The sequence below is a fragment of the Empidonax traillii genome, unplaced genomic scaffold (assembly GCF_003031625.1).
Source record: "Empidonax traillii isolate 1590-97213 ecotype Southwest subspecies unplaced genomic scaffold, ASM303162v1 scaffold164:size861626, whole genome shotgun sequence".
Lineage (NCBI taxonomy): Eukaryota > Metazoa > Chordata > Aves > Passeriformes > Tyrannidae > Empidonax > Empidonax traillii.
Genome location: NW_020955357.1, coordinates 547,563 through 557,660, shown reverse-complemented (window position 1 = coordinate 557,660; position 10,098 = coordinate 547,563). Strand labels below are relative to the sequence as shown.

The 10,098-nt window shown below is 34.4% G+C and overlaps 1 protein-coding gene across 5 annotated transcripts in view; it reads right to left on the bottom strand.

The window, feature by feature from the left end:
• Nucleotides 1-1,237: 1,237 nt before the first annotated feature.
• Nucleotides 1,238-10,098, bottom strand: part of RPS6KA5 (ribosomal protein S6 kinase A5) — a 76,129-nt gene continuing 67,268 nt past the window's right edge. For all 5 annotated transcript variants that reach the window (XM_027885330.1, XM_027885331.1, XM_027885333.1 and 2 more), the window contains 4 exons: nt 7,630-7,821; nt 6,876-7,035; nt 5,720-5,883; nt 1,238-4,750 (listed from right to left, as the gene is read on the bottom strand). In XM_027885330.1, coding sequence (XP_027741131.1) covers nt 4,511-4,750; nt 5,720-5,883; nt 6,876-7,035; nt 7,630-7,821 — 756 coding nt within the window. In that variant the 3' untranslated portion in view covers nt 1,238-4,510. The remainder of the gene's footprint in view (nt 4,751-5,719; nt 5,884-6,875; nt 7,036-7,629; nt 7,822-10,098) is intronic.

Sequence of the window (10,098 nt, the reverse complement as noted above, 5' to 3'; positions counted from 1 at the left end):
GAATTAATTTAGTTTCTCTTCTGTACTGTATATTGATTTGAAAGGAAAAAAAGCAAGTGCACTGTTACTAATGAGTCAGCTACTACAGACAGCACAATGACAGTATTGCCTAGTCACCTCTGGCAACATGAGTGAGAGACAAATCTTGGGCAGTGTTCCTTCTTTGCACCATTGTCTTTAAATACAACTTCCCTCCTCTCTTCTCACTTTGATGAACTCCAAAGACTTTATACTTGGACACTTTTTTAGCATAGCTGAATGTGTCACACAAAATCCCACCCATAACTTATATAAAATGTATAAGATTAGATGTAACACCAAATATCAGTAACATATATTTATATTTTGAACTGGTTACCTTTCCAAGCAGACTTCTTTTGGTTATTCACAAGGCTCAACCCTAAATCCTAAGATTTTCTCCTACTTAAAAAATAAACCTTTAGTCACATTCATGCTAAGACAAGATATTTCCAAAAAAAAGCCCCAAGAAAAATCAGATGAACATAAATGAGATGCCAATTTTATGACTTGATGCCAGATTTGTCAACAAATACCTCTGCATTATTAAGAAAATGGCAACAAATTTGCAATCAGTTTGCAGTTTCATTTGATTCAGGTTTTTAGCAGTTCTGAGAAATTAAAGAAGGGTTCTGGGTTTTTTTTCCTTTATTACTGGCATTTCAAAGGAAGTTAGCAGACTTCTGCATAAATTTTGTGAATACAAGGAGATTGGTTGCCAGTATTTAAAAGGAATTTTATGTGTGCATAGCATGAATTGCTTTCTACCGCTGAATAAAGTATTAGTCAGACCAATCCATAACATCTCCTCTACCTAAACACTTACAATTATTTCCCAGGCTCCATTTCTAACACAGAGAACATGAAGGCTGTCAAACTATACGAATTTTTTCAAATTTACATTATTGCAGGTCTCCTGCATTTTCCTGTTTTGCAGCTTCTGGGCACCACAAACAAGACTGCTCCAGCTGGCCCATGGAACTGAAAGCATTGCTTTATTTACTAGTGCAGACCACAGAAATCAGTCTAAGTTTTCTTTTCTACATAGGTGTTCTGAGCATTCAGAATTTACTCAATGAGTAATATATAAAAATGCAGGATGGCAGGCGAGAGCTAGTCAACAGCTCTGCACCTCTTATATTTTTATAGACTCCAATGCCCTATGGGTCAAAGACCAAACTGAAAAGTGCAGACAAAGATCAAAGCACTTTTATCTCTCTACAGCAGAAACAGACATGTTATTTTTTGTTCTTTCAATCCAGAATATTCCATCAACTATTTCAGCTGAAGGAAGGCAATGTCATGTTCTACAATGTAAAAAACTGGATACTGAGAAAGACTGTTATTTATGAGTCAAAGAATGAAGACCATCAACTTAGTAAAAATACCTGGAATGACATTTTAGAAATAACAAAAAATTTCAGTATGATGAGCTAATGTTATGAAGATATACACATGTGTGTGGACACGCACACATACTCAGTGACTGCAGAGTTAGGAAACGTGTTTATGCTGGACAACTGGCAATAAAGCTTGCAATTCAGTGTCAGTGATTATTACATGCACACTGAGATAGCCAGGGGAGAAATTTACCTCTGAAAACATCCTTCCAGAAGCCTCTCACCTCTGATTTCCCGTAACATTCTTCCTCTTCTGTGGTAGCCCCATTGTCTGGCCTTCCAACTCTGTGTGAGTCCAGAACTCATTTTTAAATATAAGTTCTCTCAAACAAAGCATATGACTTTAAATTGAGACTTAGACATGCAATACAGCATGTACGTACATGCATGCACATAATACATGCTTACATTAAAAATATAAGTAGGTTGTGCAACACTTCATTACAACCAATAAACATATATCATCATTCTATGAATATTTCCTGCCAGGAATTATTCTGTTCTCAGATGACAGAGGGAGCACAGCTGTGCAGGGATCATTATCTTGTTCAGAAAAGTAGCCATGGAAAAGGGCCGAGCAAGTTTGAAGGCTCAATCCATTCTGATGCAATACTGGACTTCTGTGTTACCATATTACAAATCCATTTGGTATCCGAAAGTTTCTTACATTTAAATGAAATAAAACCAAGACAGCTTTTTGTTGTCCTCACCCTGAAGAAAACAAATTCCAAGAACTCCTCCAAGTGCAAACTTTACAAACAACCTGTTCTCCAATGTCCCGATTCACTTGTGCTGTCTGCATAACAAGCATTAATGGTGGATTGTTTGTTGTATTTACAGCAAGTTTATTGGGGAGAGGGGAAGTACTCTTTTACAAATGAGCCATGTTCACTATTGAGATTACTTCCAAAGAGAGCATTCAGAAAGCAAACCTGAATATATTACATTGACAATTATTTTTCAATACTTTAACATCGGCCATTTAAAACTGGTTGTGTTATTAGCACATATACTGATCTTTAAATATACTACTTCTACATAAACAGTGCAAATCTCAATATTCACATCAACCTGAAATTAATGCTGCAATTACTGTTGACATTCACATCAAGAAAGTAGTAAACTATTTCACATGAGCAATTCCAAAACTTCAGAATGCCATTATTAATATTAAAGAAACACAGAACAAACATGTTGGGCTACAAAGCCTTGTTTTGATACACACAATCCCTGTAAACATGGATGTATTGTATTTGTCAATACTGATATCTGATACAATTCTATAAATAAAACCACTGATATAAACAATTCCTATAACCTTTTTTTTTTTTTTTGCATAGGGTTTGGATTAAGGTTACTTAAAGATAGAGCCAGCTGTTAACAAAATCCTCTAGTCAATTAGTCTTCCGCTACAGAAATTTAGGCATATGACAAGGAGCCCCTCTGACTTCAGTGGAAACTTACACATGTAAGCATTTGCAAAACTGAAGTCATCTTTAGCACTTAAGTTACTTCTGGTCATTGAGAATACAAGCTATAAAAGAGCTCTCCATAAATTTATAAAATATACTGATTTAAAAGTTTATGCTGATGTTTCTGTAAGTCACATTTATGATTCCAAACAGTTATGTACATACTATACTATCACAGTAGGAAATACTTCACTGTAGTACACCACAGTGAACAAGTTGTGAAGCACAGTGTTCAATATAATTTCCCTTTAGTATTCCCAGTGCATAAGTTGTTAACATCTACACTACACAAGGTGCCCAGGTCTAGTATTTGTTATATACAATGTAAAAGCGAGATAGAAAGAGCTTTGCATTTTGAAGTAAGGAATGAAAACAGTGGGTAATATACAGGGATTCACTCCTGCAAAGTACAGAATTCTCCTTCACAATGACCACAACCACCAAATATGGTGGATTTCAGGTCATTCAACCCAGTAAATCAGTGCTCAGCACCCTTGTAGGAAAAGAGATCTGAGTGCACTTTATTCTAAAACATCTCCTTTAGATGTTATAAAGTGCAAAAAATAAAACATATATTCTAATATTTTACAGTTACTATTAAACTGTCATATTTGCACAATGCAAAATTCAAATAACTTGGTATGCATTTTGTATGGACCCTATAATAACAGATGTTGAAACTGGTGCTTTTGCATCTTTAAAAAAATCTTAATATTTTAAAGTTATTGTGTAAATATAAAAAGAAAATATAAATTATAATTAATTCTTGAAATAGATATTTTAACATGTGACCATTTTCCAAAGCATTGAATATGAAATTTAATTTTCTCTTATAGAATTATATTTTAGAATCTGTAAAGTCTTTTAGAAGTTAATAACTTCCAAAAAAAAATTGTATCACAGTACTAGACATCTCACATTAGACATCTTTTACCCTAGATTTATTTAAAAAAATAAATTACTTTAAAAAAAAAAATCTAAGACTTGTATTCTCAGTTGTTTAGAATAAGATATGTGGAGTTACTTTTTAAAACAAAATAAAGAGTTCCATAACTCTTCATTTTGATCTTAAAATTCAAAGAAATGGGATAGAATGTAATCACAAATTTAAAAGGTCTTAAAGTACTATACTGCTTTGGTGCATTGTACCAGTGATTCTTTACATGCATGAAGAATCAAATTCTATAACATTGTTCACAGAGCTGAGTAAAAGCAGAAGATCCAAAAGTTCTATATATGTTACAGAGCTTTCCTTTCTTTGAACAGTGGGGAAAAAACTGGGAGGAAGATTCTGACACTGAGAAGGTCTTCTTCCAAGCTGTACCACAAGCAGCATAGCTCCTTACCTTGAGCTGGACTGCACACTAGTAATTTAGCCCTAAGAGAAAAGAATGTTGTTTGTATAATAGTATTATACCATATCCAGTGATACCAAACTTAATGCTAAAAAGAAATGTATTGAAATACAAAGCTAAAAAGGTATGACTGAAATACATTTCTAAAGCAATGGACGTTCTGTAGCAGCCTGTAAGCCACAGGGAGGAAGGGTGGGAGGAGAAAATGTAGGTACTACCAAGTTTATAACCACTTAAATCTTCAAGAGAGAATATTCTCCACTTTTCAGTCAGAGAACTGGAAGATGGTTTCCGGGTTATTGCTGTCTGCAGGGTTTGTGGGCTGCAATGTCTTTGTAGGTGTAGTTTTACCATGAGAATGAGAGGAAGAAGAATGTGAACTTTCACTGGAGCTGCTACGTGTCTCTGTGCTTGTACTTGTTTTTTTCATTTTCCTTCTTTTTGCAAGAGGTGCCTTGTCAACATTCTGGAGACAAAATCCTTCCCTTTTGTACTTGTTAAAGGCCTGTTTAAAAATAAAAGGTAATTCTAAGCTTTTCAAGAGGTTTAAGACGTTTTATGCCTTATCACTTATTATAAATGTTCTATGGTAAGTCACAAGATAAATGACAGTTTCTTCATAGAGCCCTACTAGTTCCTATTGTAGCTGTAACAATAACTTTACTGGCCTTTACAGGTATGAAAGAGTCAATACATAACATTATTAATTGGTATCTTTCCCTCCTCGTTCTTTTTAATTTAGAAGTATTTTTTATTGAGCCTTAACCTATTTAAGACTACATTTTCAAAAATGACACTGTTAAATTACAGTTTTTCTTCCAGCCCAAATTATGTTGCATTATCAGGACCTCTCCAAGTAGCAATTACTTTCTTTTCGTCTCCTTCCTTAAAAGTATCCACAAACGTTTCAGGATAATTCTGCTCAATTTTGGGTAATTCTCTGCAGAAGGTATAATGAGAATCAACAATATGTTTGTATAATACAGCTGCAGTTCAAATGGGTTTAGTAAATATACAATAGTACACAAGCAAGTCCATTAAAAAAGCATCCATGATATAAAAAACATAAACCACACAGGTTCCAGAAATTTTACTTCAAATTTTTAACCTTAAAAACAAAAAGTCAAATAGTTTCTTCAGTTAAATATAAAGTTTCTCCTCTTTTTTCATAAAAGTTTGAAGACCTTTTAATAGATTTCTCTTAGAAACAAAATATTTTTAATAGCTCTTTCGTGAACAGCTGTCCTCAGTCCCCGGGTCCTCATGAATATAAATATCTTCAAGAAATTTATTTTTGCTTCATCATTTATATTTTCATGGACTCCAGAGATGTTACATATCATGGAAAAAAAATCAGCTATAAGCAAACACTGAATTTTAAGGACAGATGTCCTGTTATTAAGAGCAAACATACATGAATCCAGATTACACATTAGAAAATATAGCATATGACATAAAATTTCTTAGAACTTACATGAAAAGTGGCTTTGACATATGTGTGCACTGCAGCTCCTGAAGAGCCTAAGTTATCAGGAGTCATTAGAGGGTTGGATGACAGCTGGCTGCCATCCTGAAGCCATTCATTGTATCTCAGGCTGGACATTTTAATTCTTTTGTTTGGATCCACTGTTAGAAGTCCTAATAGAAACATATTACATTCTTTTGAACTGTGATCTGTTTATCTTCATTTAATAGAAAATGCAAATATTTATTAAGAAAATCTCATACATTGCTTTGATAAGTAACTAACGTCAATATTTGTCCTAGGTATGCCAATATTTATCCTAGATAAGGCTCACACAATGTTAGACTATCATCCTCTCCAGAAGAATCATTAAACACAGGAAACTGATATTGAACTCTTTGATAAGTCGCATCTCTTTTCACATCAACTCAGAACTACCAAATGATTTCTTCACTTTAAAGCTGGCGAGAGTAAGCATCAGATTCCCTGAACACTCCACTGAAGTCTGAATCTGGAAATCCCTACATTTTTGGCAGGAAAAATTCCTTACAAGCCTACTTTTACAGAAATTCAGAACCCCATCTAAGTAGAATTAGGACTGGTGTCCAGCTCATGCTGAAAACATAATTAGATGCTCAAAAGCTAATGGGGAACCAAAAGCATGGCAAATGTGAATGAAGCAGCTCAGAAATACAGTAAATACTCTGGGCACCTGAATTAAAAAATAAGCAAAGGAAAAAATACAGTAATAAATTAACTTACTGCAAAAGCTCAGCTTTTAAGACAATTATCTCATAAGCTGTTTTGGTTTTTTAGAAAAGCAAAAATAACATAAAAGAAAAACTCTGCTTTTAAATATGTTTTTAAACAGTGAGTTCACTTTTTCTGAAGCTCTCCAGTTCCTTCTAACCCTACTTATCTTCCTATCAGCATCTCATCACATTAGAAAGCTCTGGTAGGTGTACAAGCAATTTGCAGTGCATTCTGATGTGTCCCCCTCAACCCATAGTTTTCATTAGGGGTTAGGACACAGCTGAAGCTCTGGATACTGCTCTGACAAGTTGACATTCTGCTGCTGATTCCAGCAACCAGATATTGTATGGTTCTCTAATTTTACCTTTGGAGACAGAAATACAAGGTACATGAAGTACTTGTGAATACATACCTCGAATGAGCTCTTTAGCCTCTTCAGAAACATTTTTCCAAGCTTCTCCTTCAAAGGAAAATTCTCCCTTTTTAATTTTCTTCATAATTTCCAATGCACTGGTACATGTTAAACTTCTGTCTTGAGACTGAAATGGTACCTGTCCTGATAGCATTGTGTACTGTCATGACAACAAAAGCAGCATTAACAAACACAGTATGTTTATGGACAACGCTATTACTAGATATGGAGGGCTGTTGTTTGCATCACCAGAGCTATGCAATAAAACCTGGACTGGCATAACTTCAAGGCTATAGAAAACTTAAAATTTGCAAGATTTTCTCTGGAGTCCTTATTAGAAAAAACACTTGTATGTTTCAAGAAGCTATGAACAATACATATTTCTATCCCACTTATATCTACTGTAATTAATTTTCTGTCAATCAGGATGCAGATTGATTCCTTCTCTGAACTGAAACTGTAAAAAGATTACATGGATGCCTGTAAAATCTCCTAACAAGAATATCTCTTTTTGAGAACTGGACTGTATCAAGTAACTTTTCCATTCTCAAAACTGTTAAATCTAATTTGCTACTTAAAAAATCTTCACCCCTGGAAAAGATCTGTCCCTGGAACCTATTATTTTTGCAGTAATATTTTCACCTCGCTTGAATTTGGCAGGTACCCAATTTATGTCTGAAATCATGTCATATCCTTTCCATTTTAACAAAAAATAAATACAAGCAATAAAGTTACAGTTAAAAACCTCACTTACCAAAATGACTCCCAAACTCCACAGATCACAAGACTCGTCATAACCATTGTGATTCAAGAGCTCTGGGGCAGCATAATGAAGAGTAAAACATGGAGTCTTCAGAGGCTGATTATCAGGTGGTTTTAAACGAGCAAAGCCAAAATCAATTATTTTTATTTCTGAATTATCAGTTTCATCTGTAAATAGTAAATTCTGAAAAGCAAAGACAAAATCAATGCCAGCACTGGGTAAAAAATTGATTATAATTATTTTTCTACATTTATTACTACAGAAAACTTGCCATTATCTACAGGAAAAGGGAACTGGGAGACACTGGGGGAAAAAATGGAAGAGTAGAAATAACAGTACTCTGGGCTGTAAGAAAATGCAATGTGTTTATCTGCATCCTGCATACCTGCAAGTCAGGGCAGTTCTGCCTGAGATTATTAATGAAAATCAATATGTAGCAGAAAACAGTGGAGAAAAAAATTTAGGGAACACTGACAAGAAAAAAAAGCAAAGACATCAAAATGTCTGGAGATGGAGAAGTGCCTTCTTCCTCAAACAAAAGCAAATTGTCTTAAGCTCCTCCTTTATTCTGGCATGTTGTGGAAGTGACGTGGAACCAACAGCATTCGAGCACTGAAGGTCACACAACAGTCAACCTCAAACCTCCTCCTTGCACCAAGGTAAAGAGACACTGGTACAGTAGTCCCTGAGAATTCCAGCTTTACAGACTGGAATGTGACACCTTGGACTTGAAGACAGATGGGTTGTTATCCGTTTGGAAGATTTAAGACAATCTGCTTCTTTTTTTCCCCTGAGTATTTATATTTGTCAAGAAAGACACAAGAATGAAGCTAAGTCTTAGAAGAACTGTCTGAGGCCAAGACAAATTAAAAATTAATTCTACTCCTCCCCTCAGCTTCTGAGAGAAGAGCATAATTTTGCTATTGCCTTTACTGTTTAATCTAAATGCTAAAATGCTACGAAATGCTAAAAAAAGTCTCAGTATTATAAATCCTACAGACCTATCTAATTTTGTGATACAAGAGGTGAATGACTTACACAAAGTAATTTCATTTCAAACTCGTTAACAAGGATAAAAAAAATGATTGCTAGACTGCCAGCAGATCAATAAGGAGAACCAGAGAGCATTCATTATGGACAAAAGAAAATAGCTTCTACAAAACAGTATTTTAGTATTTTTCCATTCTGTACTGCTGTTATAGCTTAATGCACATTCAGAAAAGTCAGTTTTTAATTTTAAAATGTGTAAAATGGATCTGAAGGAAGCCTAGTTTCAGCAAAAATGTTAATACAACAAGGATGAGTGATTAATATAACTGTCTTTTTTCTATGATGCTGTTATATAGTCAACAAGTAAATAAAGAATGAGTAACATCGGGTTAAAAAGATCTTCTTAAGATAAAAATGAAATTGGCTATGCACACAGAGAAAGGTACAGTCCAAGTGTCTTAAGTTGGGTTCAGATTTCCCTGTTGATTAAGTAAAGTATTTTTCACAACCCCTCCACTTTCGTATTTACAGCTATATTCCAAATATAGTTTAAGGATATATAAACAACACTATCTCGGTCTTGTTAGGTTATATTCTAATACCTCTAAAACCCACTTTACATATTAATGATCACAGAAACAGTTCTCAAATCCTCTACTGAGAGGCCTGAAATGGTCACATATGCTACACAAATTCTTTATTCCTATGAATTCTCTACTTTCTATCCAGCACTTTTGCTCTGTTTTGCAGAACAATATATGTGATCAAATTATTACTACTAAACTGAAGAGTTTTCCAGTTCATGCAATTAAAATTTTTCATCCTTAGCTACATTTAACCAGTCATATTTTTAAAAACAGATTTATCAGTAGCTTGTTAGATGTCAAAGTTGAACATCAAACAAATCTGACTGCAATTCTCAGAAAAGAAACAAATTCCTACATAGGTTTTTACAGAAAGGTGCACTGACCACATCTATATTGGGAAACCTGCCTATCTCCTACTAAATTCATGTTGGAACCTAAAATAGTAACTTTCAAAACAACAAGCAGGAAGGAGGCAGCAAGTTAAGTCCAACTTTGTGGAGGCTATGGATTCTGCAAGCTGTTTGCTAACCCTTCATTACTTGGACTTCCTAGACTTCTGTTCTTGAACATAATGTAGAACTGAAGACTGCCTAATTTACCATGCAACTGCAGCTCTGCTTTATTCTGCTCTTCTATTCAAGATGGTATTGAGACTAAAACGATGAGAATAGAATAGCAAAAGGGTTTTTTGGGTTTTGCCCTTTTAATAATTACTTGTTTCAAAAGCTGTTTTCTTTCCCTGATGATGTGGATCTTGAAGAAAGTTTCTCTGATGACTTTTTCAACTGACACATTAGAATTTCACAATAGCTCCCCTTTGTTTAACTGTTTACTTAAAACAGGAGCTTCTTTCAAACTCATATATTTTGGATTGATTTTCAAA